A 25,495-nucleotide genomic window follows, 5' to 3' on the forward strand; every position below is an offset into this window, starting at 1 on the left:
CCCACATGAGAGGAGATAGCAATCTCCTTCAACTTCTGCTCTGACTTACATACATACACCATGGCACATATGCATGTACTGTAGTCCCCCGCACCCCATTAAATCAATCTAAAAAAAACCCTAAACTGCAGGGGGACTTGGAGGGGTAGATATGACCTGTGTGTGTGTGTAAAACTATAAGAGTAAAAAATAAATAAAAAATTAAAAAGATTCATCTCATACATATCGATAGGCACAAATCTTTGATCCCAACACCTGGGAAGCATAAGCAGGAGAATCTTTGAGTTCGAGGCCAGCCTGGGCTACACAGAGAAATTATCTCTGCCCCACACACAAAAGAGAAATATTGATAGGGTTATTGATAAGGGCTAGTCATTCAGGGACACTCAAATGGCAACTGTCCTTCCCACCATAAGGGGGTTGTACTCCCAGGAAGATGCTGGCCTGGAGCTGGCTAGCATAGATCAGATCCATCTGCCCATGACTCTTAAGTTTCTGGAGGCTGAGGAGATGGCTCAGCAGTTGCTTAAGAACAGTACAGAAGAGTTTGGTCTCCAGCACCCATCAACACCCTCTTCTGGCCTCCTTCCGCAATGCGTACATGTTGATGAGCAGACACACACAAGTAACACTCACTCACATAAAATAAAAATGACATTAAGAAAAGAGAAAGTTTCTGGAAGCTAATGAAGTATTTGTTCTCTGGTGTTGTGCAGGGAAGTCAGTTCTCAGAGCACCATAGGGCCTGCCCCCCACCTCAGGGTTAGTCTGCCATGGCCTTGTTTCTCAAGTTGAATCCAACATGCCCTGGGGAGGAAACAGGACTTTCAGGAAGAAAGAACAGCATCACAGGGTAAGGAGGTGCTGTGTCCAGGAGCTTGCTGAGTGGTTCCCAAGTGCCAGAGATTCAGCCCAGACGATCTCTGAAGCAAGAATGGTTTATTTGGACTTGGTCAGCTGTGTTCAGGGCTGACTTTTGGTTATGGGTCCCATGATGAAGTTACATCAAAATACAAAGCCCAGTGATAAGCTTGAAGAAAAAAAGGTTGTTTTTTTTTCTGTAAAAAACCCAAAACAAAGGGCGGGTTACGAGCAGCATGGTGATGGCGCTGCAGCGCCACCTGCAGGGTGAATTCCAGGCCTTTGGTGTCTTAGCTTTGATGTGAAGGTGGTTTTTTCGTAGTGTTGTTACAAACTTGATGTTCTCTTAAATTCCTTGGTTTTACAGGCAGAACCAAATGCTGCTGAGTTGTGTCCACAGAGGCTGGCAGGACCCAGCTCCACCCCCAAGCTCAGTCTCTTAAGAACTTTGCTTCTCCTCTGGAGTAGATACTGAGCTGCTGCCCTGGTATTGCATGCCCAGTAGAAAAAATATCACAACCCATCCTGCCCACCTCAGAGAGACCCACACAGGAGCAGCTCCCAGAGCCTAGAACTAGAGCCTGCTGTGGGTACACTAGCTCCTGAACTCTGTACGGCAGAATCGTGAAATGGTCACAAAGCCCTTGAATTCTAGCTCAGATGCTTGTGGGCCCTTGGACTGAGGGTGAGGACCCATGGCGAGCACTGATTGTCTTACAGAACAGCTCATGAACCTGCTGACACTTCCCTCCGTATCAGGCCTGCCTGGATCACTCTCCCTTCCAACTCTACATTCTTTTGAATAACTCCACCACTGCAGGGAAACTACTCCCAAAGACTCTGAAGATGACCTATCCCTCTCTTCCTGGCTTCTAAGAAGCCTGCCACAATCTACTCAGGAGAGAATGGCCAGCAGCTCAGAGCTGGTGCAGCTTCCCCCGCTCAGTGAGCAGTGTCATAGCTATGGCGTAGAGGATATACCCTAGGACCAGGAGCAAGGAGCAGGGCAGGGGCCCGATGCAGAACAGAGAAGCCACAAAGAAGGCCATCAGGAGCAGGAGCAGTGTCCGGTAACTGCCCAGGAAACGGAGGCTGAGTCTGGGGCCCCGTGCAGGGGTGGTGACCTGCCTCCGCCCCACAGGGCTCAGCAGGTGTCTGTTGCTCAAGGCAGGCTCAGTGAGGTGGTAGCGACAGAAGCTGCCAAGGAAGTCATTCCGGGAGCACAGAGCTGCCATCTGTCCTGCACACTGGAGAACAAACAAGGACTCAGCAGTTGGGGACACAGAGCACCCTCCCTTCCAGGGCACCTCTGGGGCCAACTGATTCTCACAGGCTCACTCCCACCCATGTCTCGCAGGATCAAGCAGGGCTGTGAAGGGGAAGATGCTGCCCAGGGCAGGAGTGCTCGGGAAGCTATGTCTAGGGCCTCCCAGCTGTCCCACTTACTCTGCGGTTGATGGCAGAAGACAGCCGGAAGAGTGCACGGACCAGACTAGTGATTTCATAGCTCCGGATGGGCTGCAGCTCTAAGTCCCCCTGGTACTCAATCTCGAACCTTCGCAGACCATTGATGATCTAGAAGCCAAAAGCAGTGGGAATAATTCCAAAAATATATCCTTGTAAATGACTTGGGCAAGAACAGATCATGTGCCCATCATCATATGCCCCTTGTGACAGAGATCGTTTACCTGGTATCGGCCCAAGGGTGTGAGAATGAGTCCTTCTTCCCCCACAATACAGTCTGGGAGCTGCTGCTTCCCATTCTCGTCCCGAGCATTCCCCAGGGCGAGTGTGAGCTGGGCCAGCTGGGCTTCGCTGAGCTGGAGAGAGAGGCCTCTGCTTTCAACTCGAAAGGGAAGGGAGGGAGAGCTCTTCAGCCCACTGACTGACCCTCACAGAGGGACCTGCACAGGACATACCCGGAATATCTGGCGCAGGTACTCCAGGGCCTTCTCTAGGTACTCGTCTGTCTTGCGGATGCTGTCCTGACCCATTTCATCCGGGTCATTGGCTGGGTACCAGCTATTTGTGTCTGTGGAGCCAAAACCCAGCCATGACAGGAAGGAGCGGCCAGTTGGGCTCTCCACACACTGATCAGAGATGGACTTGGCAGTCTGCTTGGCCTGTGTGATGAGCTGAGCAAGGCGCAAGACCTGCAAGAAAGGCACAGGCTCAAGCGCCCACCAGAGGTGCTGTCACTGCCACTGGGCAGGGTAGCCCTGAGGAATCAGCTCTAGGAGTGTCCCCGAGGGAAAAGGAACATCTTATGATTAATTGGGTGGACAATCTTCATATGAGAAAAAAAACTAGCCATTATACTTAGACCATCCACTCAGTCCCCAGCCTTCCTCCCTTCCTTGGTTCTGCTGGTCCTCACAGCTTCTGGGACCCCACAGCAGGTGGGCTTTTGGCTACTCACCAGGGTTCGGACTTCAGGACCAAACATTGGAGTATATTTGCAGTCTTGGCCCTCCAGGCTGTAGACATGGCTCTTCACCTTGAACGAGGCATCTGTCACAACAGGGGGCCATGGTGACAGGAAGCTGCTGGTGGCTGTGAAGAGCCGATGTTGGCGGTGGGGAATGATGAGCTCTGGCTCCAGGAACAGCTGCTCACCTAGAAGGCCAGAGCAAGAGCAAGCTCTGTCTGGCACCTGCTTTCAGGGTTCTGGAAAATCTTCTTGGGCTTCTGAAGAGCCTTGGCAATGTTGTATTTCCAGGCTCCAAGTTAGAGAGAAAGGCTTCTGCTTTCAATGTCAAAAGGAAGGGAGGGAGAGCTCTTCACCCCCACTGACTGAAACCCTCACAGAGGGAGGGACCTGTACAGGACATAGCCAGAATATCTGACACAGGTACTCCAGGGCCTCCTACCTGTGTACTGCCTTAGCTGGTACCTGTGTACTGTACACAGGTACTCCAGGGCCTCCTACCTGTGTACTGCCTTAGCTGGTACCTGTGTACTGTGTCGGGGGCTGGGTAGCTCAAGGGCCCGGCTCACATGCTTAGGAGCCTCAGCAACAGTAGCCAAAAGCAACAGTAGCCAACAGCAGACGTTGTACTAGCAGAGTGGCAATAGCCACTGCCCGCCGCTGCCCACCAGTCAACAGGGGAAAACAGCAGTTCTGAGAAGAACCATAGCTTAGAGCACACATGCTCATGTCTTTGAACTCAGTATAGCCATTGCCTGACTGCCAGCACTAGGAAGGGGACATTAACCAAACTCTCAATGTACAAAGTCTCCAAGCCACAAAGAACATCCTTGAGGCGTGCAACGTACCCGGGTTCCTCCATGTGCCACTTGTCAGCAGTTAAGGCACTAGCTCACTCAGGGGAGCTTGCCTAGGACTGAAGACTCACCTTTCTGGATCATCTCAGTCAGGTTGGGCTGGGCAAAGACCTTAGCCACTCGGAAGACCATGAGTGCATTCTTGGGGCTGACGAGGTCTGTGCGTAGGGCACGGTTCAGGAAGCTCACAAACAGCTTGGTGTACATTAGCAGATTTTCCTGGATGAAGGGTGCCCTGGAGACAGCAAGATGGGGCCAGCTGGAGTACGACCATGGTGTAGACCTCTTGTTAGAGCAAGAGACACTCTGGTCCTTACTACCTACACCCACCCTTCCTGATGCTCCCAGCTTCTGATGCCATACAAGGGAGTCACAGACATTAGGCAGGGAAACACCTCAGTCCTCTGGTATGTATGAGCAAGCCTTAAACATATGACCTTTCTCAAGAGGGCAATGGCCACCTCATGAAGGTCTGCTAGAACAGGATGGGGAGGGCAAGTCTAGGACCCCAAGAAGGAAAGGCCATAGTGACCCCAGTACCACAGAAGTATAAGATAATGGGAACACGGCAATTACTCTATGCTGGTAAATATGGAGGCTCTGGGGTGACCATGGCGCCAGCCTAGGCCAAACAAAGAGATGGGGTTCCAGACCTGAAGCACAGCATGCCTAGCTTAGCACCTTTCCCTCAGGCAGCTTCTGCTCCAGAGGGCAATGGCATCCCTGGGGCAGGCGGGCTTGGGACACTCACCACCTCTCCGACACACACCGTGGCTGGGAATCACTGCCCTGAGCCTGTTTCTCAGGGGCATACCGCCATGGCTGCAGGTAGCTCAGCCACATCTCCAAGACCTGTGAGGAACATATGTGCCCTGAAGGTCCGTGCTTGTGGGTTGGTGCACTTGACTTTCAGGTCACCTACTGGTGATCTGGACCTGCTAAAAAGATCTGTGCCCTGGTTGAAGGGCTGGTGCAATGCTGGGCTCTGGACTTTCTCTCTGACTCCAGTGTAGATGCCAGTGAGTGAACAAGGACTCCTGCATCCTCCCAAGAAGATCCTATAGGAGCTTAAGTATCTCATGCCAGACCCTTAGGAGCTGAGTATGGCCAACAGAACAAGACAAGCCAAGGCTTCATCTCTAAGGTCTGTTCTGTTAGCCCACCCCATAGGCTGCCAACATCATGCCAGACAGCACAATAGTGAGGGAGAGGACAAGGGCAGGTGTTTGTGCTTACGGCTCTGAAGGATGCATCCAGAGGCCAGTGGCCAAAACAATGCTGCAGGAAGACATAGAGCTTCTGCTGGACAAACCGAGGTACTGCAGCTCTGTGGGGATAGAGTCCGGAGCTGTCACTGACCCAGAAGTGTGTGCCTGCTCACGGGGACTAGCCTTGGCTAGTGAGTCTGTCCTGCTGGCAGGGAACACTGAACACTCTCGCTTGAGCTAAGACCTGTTTCTAGCCTGAGTTGCCTTTGAAGTCAGTGTACCAGCCCCCTCCCACGAGGCTATAACCTCAGTCCAGCTGGCTCGCCTCCCAGCACAGGGAGCATCTAGAGCAGTGGCTACCAACTTGTGGGTCAAGGCAACAAAATAATGTTATGGTTGGTGGCCATCACTTGAGGAACTATATTAAAGGGTCACACAGCATTAAGAAGGGTGAGACCCACTGATCGAAGAGGGAAGGTTTTCAAAGCAGAAGCAGCCAAAAACCAAACTGGTCAACAAGGATCAGTCACAGTAGTCATAAGGGAAGCAGAGGCCCAGAAGCCCCACCCACTCTACACCTACCGTTTGAATTCCTCCAGGGGACTGGTGGCATGGGAGTGTGCTGATGGTGAAGCCTGATCTGGCTTCAGGCTGTTGGCAAAGGCATGCAGGTGCTTCAGCAGCAGGCGCACGACCAGCACATGCTCTTCAGTAGGCATGAAGGACTCCTAGGAAGGAGGTAGGGTGTCAAGGCCAGATGAGATCTAGAGTATCTTCTGTTCATATCTAGTGGTTTTGGAGCCCCACAGGAGACAAGCAATAGATCGGGCTTGTCGCCTCATGCTGCCAGATCTGAACTGACACCAGCTCACATGTGGAAACATGTGGCCTTGTGCCTACCCTGGGTGGGCTCGTGAGAGCAGACACATGGCAATATCTGGCCATGCACCAGCAGACACTGCAGCCTATGCTGGGCCTCAGGGTTCTGCCTCCTGCTGAGCCAGAGGGTGAGAACAGAGTAGGCTCCTAGCCCACCTAAACTCTGGATCCAAGGTTGTCTGCCTGTTTCCCAACATGTGCAAAAAAGCGCACCAGGACTCACCATGCTCAAGCAGGAGTGTTTTTCTCCCCAGTTCCTTCTCCAGCCACAATCCCAGCCCCTCCCAGCTGCCTGTCCTGGTCACAGCCAGATAAGGACTCCACCTGGAGGAAGCAGGCGTTACTTCCACCACTCCAATACATCTAAAGTCCCCAGGACAAGAACCTTCTCAGGCTTGTGACGTAAATTTTATGAACACAAGGTTCCAAATCAAAAGGTACCCTTTTGGGCTCTCTGGTTGTTGAGCACGTGTTTAGGTGGTGCTTGGAATTTCTTGTGGGTCAGGGATCAGTGATGCCACCCAGAAGCAGGAGTAAGTCCAGTCAGGCACATCCCCATCCCCTGCGTCTGTTGGGCCCTGATGACTTGTAGGGCTAAGGCTGGTAAAGGGCCTGGCCCTGTGACACACGAGTCCACAGGGCTATGTCTACTCAGGCCTCCCTGTCCTAACACTTGTGCACGGTGGCACATTCTTGCAATGAAGCACTTGGGAGGCAGAGAGAGACAGGGGGATGCCATAAGTTCTAGGCCATCACAGTCTACATAGCAGGTCAGCCAAGGCTATATAATAAAACTGTCTCAAAAAGACAAAAAGGGGGAGAAAAGGCCCTACTATGGTCCAGGTGGCACCAGACTGGCTAAACCTAAGGAGGGTCTGTCTTCTGCTTATTGGAACTTTAAAGTCTTCCTGAAGGGAATTTTCAATGCTTCTAAGAACAGACGAAACGCAGTAATAAAAGCTACCCCTTGTGAACATGAATGCCTCCCTTAGGAGGGATCAGTCTCATCACATGGTCAGTAGGTTACTGGGTCATCTCCTGAGTGAGTGCCATAGGCCAGTCTGGCCTCTGGACACTGACCCAGGCCATGAGTAGGTTTGCAAGGTCTGGGGCATCGAGCTCCATGCCCCATCCCTGAGCTTTTTGAGACAGCTGCACTATGCGGTTCAGACTGGCCTCAAATGGCAATCTGCCCACAGCCTTCCTCACAAGTGCAGATCTACTGTGGTCTCCTACCATGATGTCAGCCAGCAGTGAAGCCATCATCAGATGCAACACCCCACCCCCACTGTAGACCAGCACTGAGAAAAAAAAAGCAAAAAACCTTTGCCTTTATAAGTGACTAGTCTGTGACACTTAATAGAAAATGAATTAGACCAATACTAAAGACCACCAGGTCAGGCTAGCCCACTCGTACTCTCCTCTCTGCATTCAGCATCTCTCCCGAGCAGTGCCATCGCTTAGTTCCTCAGTTTAGGAAGCAAATGGCACCTTCACAGGAGCCCACTCCCACAGCAGTGAGCACTGCTTCATCTTACCCAGGTTTTATGGAGGTTCAAGATGGCCAGCCCCTGCCCACACTTCTTGGTCAGATAAATACCCTATCAATTTCCTCCCCTCTCCTCGAGCATTGGGTCATGTGCTATTGGTATCCCTAGTGCCATTTACACTTTGTTATGACATGAGAATGTGCTCCCGAAACCTACAGCATTTCCCACCATGCCCAGCCTCCCAGGCCACCTTCACAGCTCTCCTATTCTGGGGTCTTCCCAGGAAGCTGTGTCATTGCTGAGCCCTCCCATAGGATCTCCTTACTAGCTGCTGCTTCTGAGTGGGAGCCCCACTGTGAGAGCCATTGACATCCCGTGCCAGCAACACTTAGTGGGCAAGCACTGTTTTCTCATCTTTGTTCAAATTCAGTGTCAACTGTCATATGCTCTTCCCCAGGGTCAATCAGACACAGCCCTGTTTGGAGCACATCTCCCCATTCCTAACTCCATTCCCCCAAATACCTGAGGTCTGAACAACGCTCTACTGACCTCAGATCTGTTCACACACTGGTCACTTCTGCTTAAGCAGGCAACAATCTCCACGAGGTCACCACTTGCTCTCATTGCCTCTGAAGGACTCTGTGAGTGGCTGAGCTCACCAGGAGGACTGAGCCTGAAGGCTCTGAGGGAATCTGTATCTGTGATACGGCTGCACCCTTCAGGCTGGTGACAACTCTGAACAGGGCAGCAGCCATGTCATACATTAGTCCTCTGAACAGTGAAGGTAAGTAAGACCACTGCAAGGCTCCTCCGTAAAACTGGAGAAGCTGAGCCAGCTCTGTAGGCTAGGGGTTTAGGAAGATTCCATAATCTATGACCTGCCAGGCTGTGTGCCTTAACACAGACACATGGTCACACACCAAAATCAGGCTAGCCTGCAAACCTGAAGGACAAGTCAATATGAAAGCCCAAGCAGGCCTGCCTCTAACACATGGGCTTCATTTTGCTCAGAACTTGCCTCTGAGAAGTTTCCTTTTTTCTGGGAGACCCTTACTCTGGCACTGTATCAACACACACTCTATGCCCACCTCGGGGCAGGGGAAGGGAAGGAAAGGCCAGTACTTGATAGGCGTGGAGGGCCTGGAGGCTGGGTTGGGCAGGGCTGTGGAGGGCGCTGGACACATTGAGTCGGTAGTGTAGAACCTCCAACTGAGAGACAACAAACAGAGAAAGGCCAAGAGGCAGATAGGAGGACATCCAGGTGGGGGAGGGAAGGGATAAGACAGGGAATGGGGAGGGGTGGGGAGAGACAAAACAGGAGGAGCCCAGGAGAAAGAACAAAGGAGAAAAAACAAAAAACAAGAACAAAAGGTCATCAGTGGCAATACCCAACAAACTCTGCCCAGCAGCCCTGGGTCCCACAGTAAAGCCCCAGCTGAGACCGAGGACCCAAGACCAGCTCTACAGCTGCTCAGCCCTCACAAGACCACCAGGAGGTCCTAGGCTACTGGGCCCTCGGCCACTCTGAAGTCTGTCTAGTCACGTTTCTCCAGAAGTCTAACACTGTCCCTAAGATGATGGTATGTATTTATATATTTGACGTCACACGTAATGGTCTAAAGCTCGGGATCTTATTGTCACTGCAACATGCTGCTGCCACCAAGGCCTAAGAAGTCTGAGGCTCAGAAAAGAAAACAAAAACAAAAACAAAACAAAAAAATCCTTAGCAAAGCACAGGACTGACTCTGCAGGAAGAGGGAAGTGTACAACTGCCCCCAGGACCCACACAGGCCTCCACATGGACTTGACCAACCTAATTTACAATACTTTAGGAAGGCGTCGATCCTGATCTGTCATGAGGATTGTGTGGATGAGGTGTCAGAGTAATCTTGAAGTATTTTGTTTATTTTGTCTTGAGACAGGGTCTCACATGGCAGTCTATATGGGCCTGGAACTTAAAATTCTTCTGCCTCAGCCTCTGTAGTGCTGGGATTGTAGGCCATGCAGGGGAAACCTTAAAGTAGGACAGGTAAGTTATGTGCAAGAGCATCTTACACAAGGGCATTAATGATGCAAACCAAATATCTGGGAATTGTGGGGAGCAGACCCTGAGGCCATCCTCCCTCAGGTACTGAGTGAGGAGTACTGAGGGACTTCGGTGTGCTGATATCACAAGAATTTTATCAAATTCGTGGGAAATGCAGCTCAGTGAGAGAGATGCCTATCATGTGTGAGGCTCTAGGTTGTTCCAGGAAAGAGGGAAGAGGGAATATACTGACCAAATCAGGGGGTAAATATATGAAAGAATCAACTCTCATACATCTAAAACCTTCCTTTAGTGGCTCTCAGCCCTAAGGACATGGGCCAGGCAAAGGGTTGGTCTACCAGGCTGTTCTGTCCCTACACTGGAAACCGCTAAAGGTGCTTACTAGTTCCAACTGGGAAGACAGCCTTTTCTACTTCCTATCTGTCAGCACACAGGGCTCCCAAGGGAAGGAAATCTCAAGAACCTGCAATCGCATCCTCCTAGAGGCAAGGGCAGCCCAGGGCGGCAGAGCTAACAGCCAAGCCAGCAAGCCTCCAGCCCCACTCGAGCGCCCTCTACCCTACCTCCCTGCAGTACCACTCACTGCCTGCTAGGTTCCTTCATCAAGCACAGTGCAATGCCAGCGCACAAAGGCCATGCCCAGCCAGCATGCCCACCAGCTGCAGCAGGAGAGGAAGGACAGTCTTGCCTCACACTGATTCTCCAGTGAGGGGAGCTCAGGCCCTTCCACACAGGTTCCTTTGTGCCAGACCCCAGGCTCAGCTGCAGTGCTGAGAGGAGCCAGGCTCCCTTCATCAGACACACAGGGCAGGTCTCAGCCTCCAGCAGGCTACACCTAGCACTGCTCCCAGTCCTGGCAGTGAACAGGTACTCTGCACACAGTCTGATCAGAGTGGAATCAATCTCAGGTGTCAAATATTCTGCCTGTGGCAGTAAGGGCTTGGTGGGTACTGGAAAGGCCATCTGGAAGGCACATTGCAGACTCCAGTAACAGGAGCTGTGGAAGAGGGCAGCTTCTGCAGCCATCTTTCCTGGTTTCCAGCCACTGGAAAGCCTTGGGCCTTATGTTCTGTGTCAGTAGAAGCAGAAAAGTACAGAGTCTGGCCAGGGAGCACCAACCTTCCAAGCACATCTCAGCCGCCCAAGGTCTGGCCAAGAGGAAGCAATTGTGGGGACAAATACCTCACTCCCAATACAAAGACAGTCACTGACCCTTCCCTCTGACCACAGAAGACAGAAGGAGAGCATCCTGAAGGGCATCTGCTTGACTCTTGAAAACAAGTGTGGCTTCTACTCACTGGAAAGACAGCAGGCACAACAAGGAAGACACTGCAGCAAAGCAAGCTTGCTTCAGCAAGGACAAGCCACATGGACAAGGCTGAGCCAGCTTGGGATCTGGAAACCTGCGGAAGCCCAGTCCCAGCCTTCCACGTGCCAGCCCAGAACATGAGTAACTCTGGCTGGAAGCTGGAAGGGTGTCACAGGCTCTGTGTAATGTACAGGGCCCAGAAGTCTTCAGCCTTTCCCTGCCCTCCCTCTCCAGTGTGACACCAGGACTGGAGAGGTTTGGGGAGCTCTGCACTTTGAGAGTAGGAGGAGGGAATCTCCATCTTCAACACTGTATCAGATTGGAGTCACAGTGGCTACAGGGACTCTGTGTAGCAGAACCCAGGCGCACTTCTGAGTCACAAGACTCAATGTGAACACCATCATCCACATACATATTTTAAAGCAAGTGCTCTCAAGTCCACCTAGCAGTGACAAGATTAGTCACACACAGAGTAAGGAGAGGCAAGCAGCATCTGTTGACGCTGCCTGTGTATGGCTCTGTGACTCTTAATACCCACCAGGCCATTCACTAACTTAACAGAACACCTAAGGAACACCACCACCAGGAGATTTGAGAGACCCTTCCACCTCCACATCTCTGCAAATGAGTGTGCTACCCAGGGAGAAAGGCTGAAGAGGAGAGGAGGAGGAAGCAGGCTAGGCCCCATGCAGGAGGGTCCCAGAGCCCACACACCACAAATGGCCACAACTCGGAGCAGCAAGCGGGCCAAAGAGGTACAAAAGCAGCACAGCATGCAGGGCCTGCTCAGGGCCACCTGAGAGCATCAGAGCACTGCTGGTGACAGTGGGGACATTGGACATGAGTCCCAAAAGGAGCCGCAGCTTGCCTTGCTTGTCCCAGAAGACAAAAGAGTGTCAGACCTGAGCCATTCCCTAGGGTGGGATAGGGCTGTGTAGCTGCAGAGAGGACCTCAGAAAGGACAGGATCACCTTTTCTATACATTATCTGAGTGAAGGCCAACGTAAGTTTCTGCTTCCCCCATTCAATGTGAGACAAGTGACTCATGCTGAGGACAAGATATAGTATAGCAGGCTAGCCAGGCCTCAAGACAGAAGGGACAGTGAGCACAGAGACATACCTTGGCATGAGGGGACTGCATTTTTTGGTACATCTCCAGGGAGTAATGATGAAGCCACATTTCCACAAAAACCTGTAAAAGGACAGTAACTGATCAAACTGTTGCCAGGGACTGCACCATGTAATGGTGAGGAAGTCTTTCCAACAAATGGTGCTGGAAACAGGCTGCACACATGCAGAAGAAAGCTCTAAAATACCTGATCTTACACAAGAATTACTGTAAAACAGAATGGTGACAAGAGCTGAAACACAAAAGTCACAAGGAAACACAAAAGTCACAAGGAAACACAAAAGTCACAAGGAAACACAAAAGTCACAAGGAAACACAAAACTCACAAGGAAACACAAAAGTCACAAGGAAACACAAAACTCACAAGGAAACACAAAAGTCACAAGGAAACACAAAACTCACAAGGAAACACAAAAGTCATAAGGAAACACAAAACTCACAAGGAAACACAAAAGTCACAAGGAAACACAAAAGTCATAAGGAAACACAAAACTCACAAGGAAACACAAAACTCACAAGGAAACACAAAACTCACAAGGAAACACAAAACTCACAAGGAAACACAAAAGTCATAAGGAAACAGGGCAAAGCGTTGAAACACCCTTTCTGTGTAGTCCAGGTTGGCTTAGAACTCCAGATTCATGCACCTCGGGATCCTACGTGCATCTTAACCAATTTTCAAGTAGCATTAAGGAAACACAAAACTCACAAGGAAACACAAAACTCACAAGGAAACACAAAACTCACAAGGAAACACAAAAGTCATAAGGAAACAGGGCAAAGCGTTGTGACACCCTTTCTGTGTAGTCCAGGTTGGCTTAGAACTCCAGATTCATGCACCTTGGGATCCTACGTGCATCTTAACCAATTTTCAAGTAGCATTAAGTACATTCCATTGTTATGCATGTGTGTGCCTGTGTGGGTTTATGTGCACCACATGCTTGCAGTTACCTGCAGAGGTCAGGTACTGAGGGCATCAGATTGATGACGTGGGGTGGGGAACTTTAAACGGTGTACCTCCTGGTAGGTCAACTGAGGCCCAAAGGATAGCCCGATACTCATGAGTACATGGGCAATATAGACTGGGCTCTGAGTTACAAAAGGAAGAAAAGGAAAGAAGGAAGGGAGGGAGGAAAGGGCAAGCACAGGAAACTAGGAGATGTAGGGAACAGGGAGTGGATCTGGGAGGAGTAGTATGGATGAATATGATTCAAATTCATTAATTACATGCATGTATGGAATTCCCGATGAACTAATTAAAACGTATGTTTAATGCAGTTTGGAGGGCTCAAAAGTCAAGAGCACCTGCTACTCTTGCAGTGGTTGAGTTCCCAGCACTGCACAGTGGCTTATAACCATCTGTAACGCTATTCAAAGGAATCTGATGCCCTCAGTACCTGACCTCTGCAGGTAACTGCAAGCATGTGGTGCACATAAACCCACACAGGCACACACATGCATAACAATGGAATGTACTTAATGCTACTTGAAAATTGGTTAAGATGCACATAGGATCCCGAGGTGCATGAATCTGGAGTTCTAAGCCAACCTGGACTACACAGAAAGGGTGTCAAAAAAACTAAAAGGAAAAAAGTTAAGATGATAAAATTCATGTCACACATACTTGTCTATAATTGTTTTTTTTCTTTTTTAAACTTATTTATTTTTATTTTGTATGCATTGGTGTTTTGCCTCTATAAGATTATCAGATCACTTAGACTTGGCTGTGATCCACCACATGGGTGCTGGGAATTGAACCTGGGTTCTTTGGAAAAACAGCCAGTGGTTTTAACCTCTGAGCCATCTCTCCAGCCCCCTAAAATTTTTTTCATTTAAAAAAAAAAAAAGATCTGAGTAGCAGGGTTCTAAAAGCAGTGCATCCTACACTCCTGTTGTTACTATGGGATAATCTCTTGCCCTGTATAAAGACTGGCTTTGCACTATTCAAATGCTGGTTTTTGTAGCAGCAGAGAGATAAGTAAGGCTGCTTTGGTATCGCATCACCTGGCTCAGTGTATTGTAAACATCTCCATCACCTTCTGATTGGTTTAATTGGAGCTGAATGGCCTACGGCAAAATGAGAGAGGATAATCAGACTTCCTGGCAGACAGGAACCCTGGGAAAGAGTCGGAGGTGGAAAGCTCATCATCAGACAGAAGTATTGAGTACCAGTACTGAGGAGAGGTGATGAGTCACACGGCAGAACACGGCTCATCAGGTCTACTTACATCAACCAGTTGAGAGTCTGCTACGCCAAAGGCACGCTTTCATAATTATTAGAAAGTCTCCTTGTCCTTGCTTGGGCCGCTGGTGGTTTACAGTCTGGCAATAAAGTCCAGCCAGGGACGAATTCCATCCTACCCAGTTTTTTCTATCCAGAGCAACACTGGCTACCACAACCAGCCTCAGAACCCAGCACTTGTACCCGCTGATTCTCTCCAGACACCAGGACATAACAAGGGGGCAGGGCCACTCCATGAGTCCCCAAGGGACACTTGTCCTACCACTTGTATCTCCTGCTCAATGCTGACCAAAGTGCAGGTTCTGAGGGCCACACCATGCAGCATCAAATAAAACCTCTGCAGCCGGCCTTAACATCAAGCAGATGGTAACCAATGGAAACCAACCCTAGCAACCCAGGAAGAGGGTCAGAGGGTGACAAGGTAGGGCACATGGACACATGCACGGAAGACTGGTGAATAAATAGATCCTGAGAGAACAACACTGTGGACAAGGGAAGCTGAGACAGACAGAAAATACTGTTTATGGCGTTTAGCTTACAAGAATACATCGGTTCCTCCTCACTTGTTTTCTAAATGCCACAGCAAGAAAACGCCATTTAGACCCTGCCGCTGGGCTGACAAGATACCTTTGTGACTCTGCCTCTCAGAACAGAAGGTAGCTAAACAGTCTATTTTGAAACAGAAGCAGGGACTGGGCTTTCTTACCTGGAGTAGAGTTTCTGACCGCCAGATCTCATGGGATGCAGGGTCTGCATTCACAGATGTCTGATGAGAGATGTGCCGCTTCAAGAGGCTAGTGTGGAGGCCATAGGAGGCAAAGGGCATGGCTGGTGTCCTGACAGGATATATAGACAATAGTGAATCAGGTTCCTCTGCTGACACCGAAATCAATGAGACCAACAGTCAATGCAACACACTGAATCACAGTGACACAACGTCTGTGGTGAGCACTTGACATCCTTGTTATAGACTCTGTCCACTTAGCAACCGTGAGGGATGCAGTGAGGTCAAATGCCCTATTAATAACTGTAATGAGAACAGAAGACACTAACATAAACGATATTCTCCCCACTAAGCCCTCAGGTCGATAAAGCACAGATCTGAATTTACATTAGGAAAACCTGGTCACTGATGACTAAGCACCTATCACCACCAGTGCAGCCCAGGACAGCAGCTGACAGGAAGTAGGAGGAGCTTGGAGTTACTACTGTGGTGACTGATCCTCCTACTTCCTCAGCTGGGATGGGCCTAGGCATGAGATAGCCAAGGAAAGAGGGTCTGTGTCCACTCTGCCAAACACACCTAGGGCCTCTGCCAGTCACATATAGGGAGAATAAGGACCAAAGGACTACAGCGATGACCTCTGTCCTTGTTAGGAGTCCTCAACTTGACATGAACTAGGTACCTAGGAAGACAAACCTCAAGTGAAAAAAGGCCCTCAATCGAACTGCCTCTACGGCAAGTCTGCCATGTGTTCTCTTGCTCAGTAGTTGACACAGGAGAGTCCAGGCAATGGGGGAGGGGCCACCCCTGTGCAGATGGTGACATTAGGAAGCATGGCTTGTGCTTTAGCTCTTGCCTTGAGCTTCCTCAGTGCTGGAGATGAACTAAAGCATTTCTCCCCACACTGCTTTGCTCACAATCTTTATCACAGCAGTAGAAACCTAAGACTACTGCACAGCAGCTAGCAGACATGGGTGGGGTAGCTGGTGAACATAAACAGGCTCTAAGATTTGATGACAGCCTGGTAGCACGTTATCATCCCACAGTGGGCAGATGCACTGTGCTCCATCAAGACGTGATGGCTTCTCAGGAACATGCTGGGATACCAGAGGGTCACTCCAACACTCCGGAGGTGGAAGCAAGAGGATCATGAATTTCAAGTTTGCCTAAGGTACACAGTGTGAGTGACAGGACAAAACAAAATACCAAGCATGTATGTTTTACAAAAAAGCAAATGGAAGAGTTATAGTTGTGTTGGCCATTTAGAGATCTGGGCTAAAGGGCTTGTAAAAAAGCTCTAGCTGGCAACTTTCTATACGTGTGACATTACTTCAAAATGAAAAGCTAAAACAAGCCAACACTAGGTCTGTGCAAGTCAGTTGGCACCTGAATTCTGCCTTGGAGTGGGTAGGAATTTACTGGACCTTGAAGCCCTCCTCCCCAACAACAGCACTACCGTAATAGCAAGGTTAGGTCATCACCCATGAGCTATGACGCCTCAGGAGCCTCACTTCCCAGATCTCTCTCCATATTTTGAGGGCATCTCCCCACAGTGACTTTTAGATGAAGGCATGGCCTGGTATGCACATACTAGTAGACATGGGCTGGACTGAATCCTTGCACCAGTGCCTACCTATAAGCAGGTAGCAGACCAGTGAGGTCAGGGAGGGAGCAGGAGCTTCAACAACTCCTGTTGGGGCAGAAGAGTTCCTAAGGAAAATGGACCAAGAGGTTCTGGGCTAAAGGCTCACCAAAAGCTAGAGATCTGAGCCGCACTCAAGCTACAGGGGTAGCACACCTCCAACTGTGCAATACAGCAAAGGCTTATCTTGTGTGGCCTGGCACAAGTGGTTTTTCAGCCCAGACTCTCCCACTGATTCCACAACCGTCCCGTCCCCATCCCTCCCCTCCACTCAACTCATTGCTTTGTAGGACTCAATCCCATCTGCCGTGAACGCCACTGGCCATGTCAATGAGGCCAGAGACAAGTTTTACCCACTCCTGTCTTTGCCAGGGCAAGAGAAGTTGAGAATTGAACCCCAGAAAGGTTGGGGAACTTTAAACAGATGCTAATAACTGACCCTGGATTGCCAATTAACTGGGCAATGCTTGTAGTGCCTTTATAGAGGTCACTCCCCATAGCAGCACCGGGTCTTCATAGTCAAAGGCAGCCTTACCTGGGAGCTGGTGAGGGGCTGGAGCCCCCGGGACTGGAGCAGAGTGGTGGAGGCACGCTGCCTTCAGTGGGTAGGAACCACGACAGGTACCTGTCCACCAGGATGAAATAGGCGCAGTCCGAAGTACGGACATGGAAAGACATAGGCATTGGCTAGAAAACAAAGACTGTTGTTAGTGCTCCACTAAGTGGCCATCATGGGCACTGGCACTTCCCTGTGGGATCTGCACAACAAGCCAAACTCAAGGGTTATCCCTTCTGTACCTTTTGAGAGATGAGGCTCAAAGCAAAGTAGAACATATAGTATTCGAATGGATCTGGTCAGAGTGTCAAGGGGCAAATGCAGAGGTAGTGGGTGGGTCACCTTCCACAGGATGCTGGCCACTCACAACCTCCCACACCTTGGGCCATCAAAGGATACTGAGGGCCAGATTCAGGCCCAGGCCTCCAGTCGGGGGAAACTGGACCTTATTGTGGTACAGAGGACTGTCAGGGAGGACATTCTCTTGAATGGATGCCTTCACAGGGCCCTGCAAAGAGAGGGAGTCGGCAGCATGGTAACTAACCCCCAGCTGTTCTAGCACTCTGGGGGAGGCTGCCAAGGCAGACACCAACACGCAGACCCTGCTTTATGGAAACAGTGTCCATCCCCTGCAGAGACTGGCTTAGAACTTTTCCTCTAGTCATAAAGCTTCATACACACAAAGATAAGAACTGGGTGCTGTTGAGTCCATCTCCTCCTGAGCACCACACCTCAACTTGCTCTAAAGGTCTGAAGCCTCAGGAAAGCAAATCACTTCAGTCACTCGGGCTTCCTGCTACTCAGACCAGAGTAAGTTTCCACCTGCAATTCCAACGAGCCTTTAAAAATGGTACCCACTGCCCACCCACTCACAGCACAGCTTCCCATCTGGTCCTCTGCCCCTAGTGCTACTCACCACCAGGGCTCACTTACAGGAAGACAGGAGACAGGGAAGTCAAAGTTATAGTCTTCAGCTTGAAGCTTATACACCAACTTCATCATTGGGCCACTGAACATAAAATTTAAAAGGGGGAGGAGTGTGTCAACATGAGGAAGTATTCAGCCCTTTACAAATAGTAAACCTACATACCTTGGGTCTAGAAATTCCATTGCTATGCTATACTCCACAGGGTTCACACGTCCCTGTAGGCATCGGAGATTCCAGCCAACAAGGACACCATCCAGGCTGCCAAAGATGCTCTCCACCAGCCATGGGAAGATGGCATGCAATTCCTGAAAGAGTGCACAGTAAGGCAGCTGGAATGTTCCCTGAGGACCAGTGCCATCCCTGACTGTGCTCCGGTTTCACCACACCCTGCCCACTGGAGGTCACTCTGACACAGACCCACAGAAGCTCTGTTCCAATGACAAAGAATAACTGAATTTTCACACCAGCACATAACACACCAACCTTACATTTGTGCTAAGTCAGTCACCCTTTGGCTAAAATATTTTTTAAGAAATATTTATTATTTCAAAAAATTATGTGTATATGCATGAATGTGTGTACATGAGTGCAGGTATCTGTGGAGGTGAGAGATCTGTCAGATCTCTTGGAGCTGGAGTTACAGTTAGACATGGCTGTGAGCTGCCTGACAAGGGTGCTGAAAACTAAACATGGGGTTCTCTGAAAGAGCAGCAAGTACTCTTAAGCACCAAGCCAACTCTTCAGTCACCCTCGTTCCCTCCACCAATGTTTTTGTTTTGTTTTGTTTTGCTTTTTTAAGACAGAGTCTTCCTATATAATAGGATGGCCTTCAACTCACAGAAATCCTCCTGCCTTAGCCTCCCAATTACTGTTAATGTGCACCCTCATACTCAGCTAAGTATAACATTTTTATGGCTGGGGATGTAATCCAGGGACAGAGCACTTGCACACCATGCACAAAGCCCAGCAAGGTCCCCATAGCACAAAACACCCCAGACAACAACAAACTTATAATGGGGTAGAGAAATAGCTTCGTCAGTGAGTCACGAAAACCTGGGTTTGATCAGAAACTCAGCACCCATACAAAAATAAAGGTGTTATAATCCCAGTGCTAAGAAGGCAGAGACGAGGGGCTGGGAGATGGCTCAGTGGTTAAGAGCACTGACTGCTCTTCCAGAGGTCCTGAGTTCAAATCCCACCACATGGTGGCTCATAATCATCTGTAATGAGATCTGATGCCCTCTTCTGGTGTGTCTGAAGACAGCTGCTGTGTACTTATTATATATAATAAATAAATCTTTTTTAAAAAAAGGCAGAGACAGGAGAATCCCTGGGGTTTGCTGGCCATCCAGTCTGGCCTAAACAGCCAGGCCCAGGTCCCAGTGAGACCTCAAAAAGGTAGAGAGCTGCTGAGCAACAAACCCTGAGGTTGACCTTCCTGGCATATACATGTGTCTGCATGCACATGTATACCTTCACACACAAATATATATACAAACATACATGTACCTTGACACACACCAACACCACTCCCCAGAACCCTTCTGATCTTGACAGACATCTACTAAAAAAGAGAGCTATCTTTTAAAATCAAATCACGGAAACATAACAGCATATTAATTCACTGTCCAGATTGATTTCTTGGGTTCAACAATTTTAAATGTATATTAAATACACATTCTCAAAGTATTTATATCACAGGTTCTCAATCTCAGACCATGTCTATTTGGGGCCGGATACTTTGTTGTTGCTGTTTTCAGACCAGGTCTCACACAGCCCTATGGTATGCTTGCTATGTGTCCTGGCCTTCCTGCCTTCCAAGTGCTGGGACTCCAGTACACACTACTATACCAGGCTTATGGTTGGATACCTTTGTGTTGCAAGAAGCCAGCTTGTGTATTGTAGGATGCTTCTAGCATTCCTGGCTTCTACCTACCAGAGGTTGAGAAAGAGTTACAGGTGATATGGAAAGGAGCTGCAGGCAAAGCTGTACCTTGGCTGGAAAATCCTCAATGACTTTCACCAAATCTTGGCAACGCTGCGCAAAGGGCTTATTTATAGAGTCAGCTTTCAGGCTAGCCTAGGAGACAATGTGAAAGAGTCGTGAAGAGACTTGCTATGAAGCTACAAACAGTCTGTGTCTAATCAAAACAGACACACAAAGCAACAGAAATACAAAATGTGGTGCATGGTTCCAGCATTTCATGCAAATGCCTGAGGCCCACAGGAAGCTTCTAGAAGAAATAAGCTACAATTCTATCACTTTTAGACCAGAAATTCTCAGGTGCTCTCCTTTAAGAATACCGTCACCTCAAAGTGCTGCATTATAAAAAGGAAACTGACTCCCACTGACCCACGAACAGAGATCAGCAATAGGATGAGCCCTGCGGTCAGCACAGGATCCTTGTTGGATGGGGAAACCTCATTCAGTCTGCAAGTGCTGAGTTCATACCCAGAGGTGCAAACTTCCCACCTCCTTAACAACCCACGACTGCACCACTGTGGTCACAAGTGAGAACAGCCAAAAAAAGCACAGTATATAATACCTCTTTTCTCTTAACCAGTGCATAACATAGCAACTTACTGGAATCACCACCTTAAAAAATAATGCAGTCTGGAGAGGATTTGGAGGGAAGAAAGAGAAGTGGGAAGTGATATAATTATATTATAAACTCCAAAAATCAAAGAAATAATTTTTTTAAAATCACAAAAAAAAAAAAAAAAAAAAGGTAGTCTAAAACTACTCAGAGCCTCAGGCAACTCAATATTCATCAAGATAATGAGTAAGCCAGTAAGACACTCAGAAAAGAAACCAAGGAGATCTACCAACGTTCCTGTGGGCACAATACGGACTCCATGGAGAAGTGGCCTCTAGGCAAACAGACTGAGATCAGGAGATGCTAGTCATTCAACAAGAAGGCTTGGACCTAGGGTATCTAATGCCCTGATCACCTCTAAACAAGTAAGGACTGCAAGAGCCCTGTCTCAGAAAGGCAAGCCAGCTGGCTCCAGAGGGGTTCACTAAGAAATAAATATTCTTAAAAAATAAAAGCCGGGGCTGGGGATTTAGCTCAGTGGTAGAGCACTTACCTAGGAAGCGCAAGGCCCTGGGTTCGGTCCCCAGCTCCGAAAAAAAAAGAACCAAAAAAAAAAAAAAAAAAAAAAGCCAGGCAAGGTGGCTCACAATATTAATCCCAACTCTTAGGGAGCAGAGGCAGGCAGATCTAAGTTTAAGGCCAGCCTGGTCTACAGAGTGAGTTCCAGTACAGCCATGGCTACACAGAGAAACAAAAACAAAAATCTCCTAGCATCTGCAAGGAAGAATCTCTATCTGCTCTCCCAACTTCGCATTCTAATACTTAATTAACATAAAGCTCTAACAGGGAGAAGCATCCCTCCATGTTTCACATTTCACATATACATGGAGCTTAAGCATCAGGACCACTTGGTAAACATTCTTCTCACTTTGGAAACTAAGGAAAATCACAATTGCATCAATTACTGCTTTGTTTTAAATTATTGTTTTGTTTTTGTTTTCAGATGGAGTTTCACTGTGTAGGTCTGACTGACTTGAAATTCACTATGTAGACCCTTCTGTCCCAGAACTCCCGGAGATTCACCTGCCTCTGCCTCCCAAGTGCTGGGATTAAAGGTGTGTGCCACCATGGTTGTCTAGGCTGTGAACTCTTAACGATCTTCCTGTCTCGGCCTCCCCAGTACTGGCTGAATAAACTACCTTAGAAATAAAAAAAAATCACAGTTCAGACACTGAGTGCACTCAATATCCTGCACTCACAGATGGCATAGTAAGCATTCTAATGCTGATTCTGGTATTGTCTCCTATAAAAACAAAACAAAAACCAAAACCCAGTACTGAGTTCTCAAGTCCACTGACTATGGTGGCAACTGCACACAGTAATCCCAGCACCTAGGGAGCTAAGGCAGGAAGGACTTGAGTTTAAGAGGCCTGCACAGCCAGGTATGGTGGTACACACCTTCAGTCCCAGCACTCAGGAGGCAGAGACAGTCGGATCTCTGTGAGTTCAAGGCCAGTCTGGTCTCAAGAGTGAGTTCCAGGACAGCCAGGCTACATCTTATCTCAAAAAACAAAGAAACAGGGGGCAGGCTGCTTGTCTCCTAAAAATGAGTCCTTCAAAACAGACGAAAGGGGCTGGGGATTTAGCTCAGTGGTAGAGCGCTAACCTAGGAAGCGCAAGGCCCTGGGTTCGGTCCCCAGCTCCGAAAAAAAAGAACCAAAAAAAAAAAAAAAAAAAAAAAAAAAAACAGACGAAAAAGTTCTAAGTCCCTCAGCTATAGAACTATCATCAACACTTCCAAAGGCAGCTGATACTTACCAGAAGGAAACTAGGCTGTTGTAGGTGAGGGAACGCCATAGCAGCCTCCCAGGGCAAGCAAGAAATGGCTGCCTTAGGGAACCACTGTAAAAAAACAAAGAGAAAATCTCACTATCTTCTATACCACAGAATTATACAATTTCATGATGCCCAGGAGAACACTTGTTGAACTCTTCACAATTCATAGCACATATTCCTTTGATTCCTAAAATGCAAACTCACACAGACCATAGTAGTCGCTTCGGAGTGTGAACTCTGTCGTGGTGACTCCTTGGTAACGCTCATGCCACACTTGTTAGATGCCAGGTGGACTCTAAGAGCTTCTCATTCACTTCCTTATCTAATTACCAGTAACGCTCAGCTAAGTGCCATCCTACAAATACTTTAACAGAACCAACTACATCACAATGTAAGTGGAGTTTAAGACACAGAGTAGAGCTCAGCTAGAATTCAAGACCTCAGAGAAATTGGATTCTGACAGCAACCTGAATAAGCTTGGAAGCAGATTCTTCCCTAGACCCTGCAGATTAGAGCAAGTCCTGATCTGGGCCTTCTAATACCCTAGATAATTCATTGTCTGCCTGGACTAGTCTAGTCGCTATGTAACTATGAGAAAGCAAATAAGAAGGGTGCTAAGTAAGGCACAACTAGAAAATACATCTTCACAGTAACCCCACGAGATTGATGCAAATAAGGAAACAGGGATAAGAAACAGCAAAAGGTTTTTCAACACCCAACTAACAATCAGCAGAGCCAAGATTCTAGCAAGCGCCTTACAAATCTTTCATCTGTAAGAGAAGGGTAAAGCAAATAACGTGTGCTTCCTTGCAACGAATGAGGAGCAAGTTCTATGAAGGAAGCACTTGGACTTGCCACCAAAAATTAGACATAGGGCTGCAGCTTCCTACCTCCCAGTCCATGGTGAGAAACACAAAATAAGAGTTGGAAAGAGCAGAGAGGAAACCTGCTTCATGCCACTGATGAACTAGTGAGCCTTTCTGTCTCAGCTCTGCTCACTACAGGAGAAAGGTGCTCAGCTGGCAATGGCAGTCTGTGAGAAGAGAAGCTGGATGGTAGGAGATTAAGGCAGCTGTGGTTTTGAAAAGAGACCACCAATCTTTGCCATTTGGCAAGAGAAACACTTCTCAGGGTTTTTTGCTTTTTCTTCCCAGTTCTTAATTAAGTCTCAGTGCTAAGGAAAACTTAAAATGTTTCAGTCCTGACATACATTGCAAACTACCCTAAAATAATCAGGGCAGCATAAAATTGCAGACTACTTGCTAAGGGCAGAGCTCTACAGGAGACTCTCCTCTCTCCTCGCAAGAAGAAGGCAGCTGAAAGATCAGAGATGTCTAACGAAGGTCTTAAGAGGGCAACGACTCCCATACACTTGCTTTTAGACCCTGGCATCCACTCCCTATCAGTGTGCATGCAGTGCTGAAGGCGTTCGCTTCAGCCGACCCAACTTCTTCAAGAGCTGCTTCCGACTGTTTCTGAGGTTTCTAATGACTACGAGTCAACGCGATCCAGTCAAGCTTATCGCGCTACTGTCAAGACCTCCTTCGACTGCACTCTGAGAAGCTGTGGCTTGCGCTCATTTGTTGAACACAACTATTCTATAATGCCAAAGTTTCGAGACCACCCTATTACATTACAGGGGAGGAAACTGAGGCTTGGAAAGGTCGGAAGGTAGAACCTGAACCCACAACGAGTTCTACAACCAACATCGCTAGCTGAGCCCAAGGTTCAATTTTCCCTCCAAGTTCCCCCTCCCTCAACTCCCGCATCGAGCGTTCATCAAACTCCTACCCGGACTGTCTGCGAAGACCACGCAGGAAGGCGGCAGAAAGCCATGACCCTGGAGGGAGGCGTGAGGGTGCAGCTGGGCCCTGGGCTCCCGGCCCGGCCCGGCCCGCTCAGGCCGAGCTGCCGGGAGGCCCGAGTCCCATAGCACGAGGAAGAACGGAGCCAGCCTCGTCGGGGGCCCACGCAAACCGCACGGTGCTGGGCTGCCTCGTGCGTTGCTCCCGCCACTCACCTGCTTTGCTGATAGCAGAAATCTCGAGCTTCTCAGAAACGGGAGCTGCCATTCGGCTACTTGGCGCCTAATGTCGTCATCAAGCTGCGCCGGGAGCCACGCCCCCTTACCTTGGCGGGAATCCGAGAGGATCAAAGGTCTGAAATGCAGAGGATAACATGAATACTTTTCAAGAAAAATAGATAAAGGCAAGACTTTTCGACACAGTACTTCAGTGACACAGAAGTAGCCTGGGGAGTTAAAATGGGGCTACATGAAATGAAAAGGTTTCTACAAAGAGCTGGTTGCTGTGGTGACACACGCCTTTAATCCCTGCATTCAGAAGGCAGAGGCAGGTGGATCTCTTGAGTTCAAAGCCAGCCTGGTCTAGCGAGTTTCACGATAGCCAGGATTACACAGAGAAACCCGTCTTGAAAAAACAACCAACCAAACAATCAATAAATGAAACTTTTTTGAAAGAATTCTCCCCGGTTAAGAACCAACAAATATACAAGCACACAAATAAAAAGCCCCAATAAACTAGGAGGTGATGGCAGCGCACACCTTTAATCCCAGCACTGGGAAGGCAGAGGCAGGCGGATCTCTTGTTATTCTGAGGTCAGCCTGGTCTTCAGAGTGAGTTCCAGGACAGCCAAGGCAACACAGAGAAGCCCTGTCTCAAAAAACAAAACAAAACAAAAATCCTCATACTTCATAAGCTAATTAAAAATGTTAAAAGCCGTTTGTTAGAGCGCTTAAAGAGTGCTTCAAAGGGGTTGGGGATTTAGCTCAGTGGTAGAGCGCTTGCCTAGCAAGCGCAAGG

The 25,495-nt window shown here is 48.8% G+C and overlaps 1 protein-coding gene across 8 annotated transcripts; it reads right to left on the reverse strand.

Moving 5' to 3' along the window:
* Window positions 1–920: 920 nt before the first annotated feature.
* Window positions 921–24,768, reverse strand: Smpd4 (sphingomyelin phosphodiesterase 4). 8 transcript variants are annotated; one of them, NM_001167806.2, is given in 20 exon segments: window positions 921–2,108; window positions 2,308–2,436; window positions 2,550–2,681; window positions 2,781–3,014; window positions 3,281–3,477; window positions 4,218–4,381; window positions 4,898–4,998; window positions 5,383–5,473; window positions 5,937–6,082; window positions 8,846–8,932; window positions 12,200–12,271; window positions 15,157–15,286; window positions 17,352–17,503; window positions 17,615–17,667; window positions 17,772–17,880; window positions 18,306–18,381; window positions 18,463–18,605; window positions 20,294–20,380; window positions 22,656–22,739; window positions 24,694–24,765. In NM_001167806.2, coding segments are annotated over 19 exon segments (2,472 nt in total). In that variant the 5' UTR covers window positions 22,695–22,739; window positions 24,694–24,765; the 3' UTR covers window positions 921–1,778.
* Between the last annotated feature and the right edge of the window lie 727 nt (window positions 24,769–25,495).

The sequence above is a fragment of the Rattus norvegicus genome, chromosome 11, assembly GCF_021556685.1.
Source record: "Rattus norvegicus strain SHRSP/BbbUtx chromosome 11, alternate assembly SHRSP_T2T, whole genome shotgun sequence".
Classification (NCBI taxonomy): domain Eukaryota; kingdom Metazoa; phylum Chordata; class Mammalia; order Rodentia; family Muridae; genus Rattus; species Rattus norvegicus.

What these genes read in the sequence shown, in the direction of transcription:
- Smpd4 (XM_087576013.1), bottom strand. Translation starts at nt 24,509, where the DNA reads ATGGCTTTCTGCCGCCTTCCTGCGTGGTCTTCGCAGACAGTCCGG. An exon ending in ATGGAATTTCTAGACCCAAG is followed by an intron (nt 18,382 to 18,462) that starts GTATGTAGGTTT and finishes TTTTATGTTCAG; the next exon opens with TGGCCCAATGATGAAGTTGG. An exon ending in CACCCTTGGGCCGATACCAG is followed by an intron (nt 2,437 to 2,549) that starts GTAAACGATCTC and finishes TTTGGCTTCTAG; the next exon opens with ATCATCAATGGTCTGCGAAG.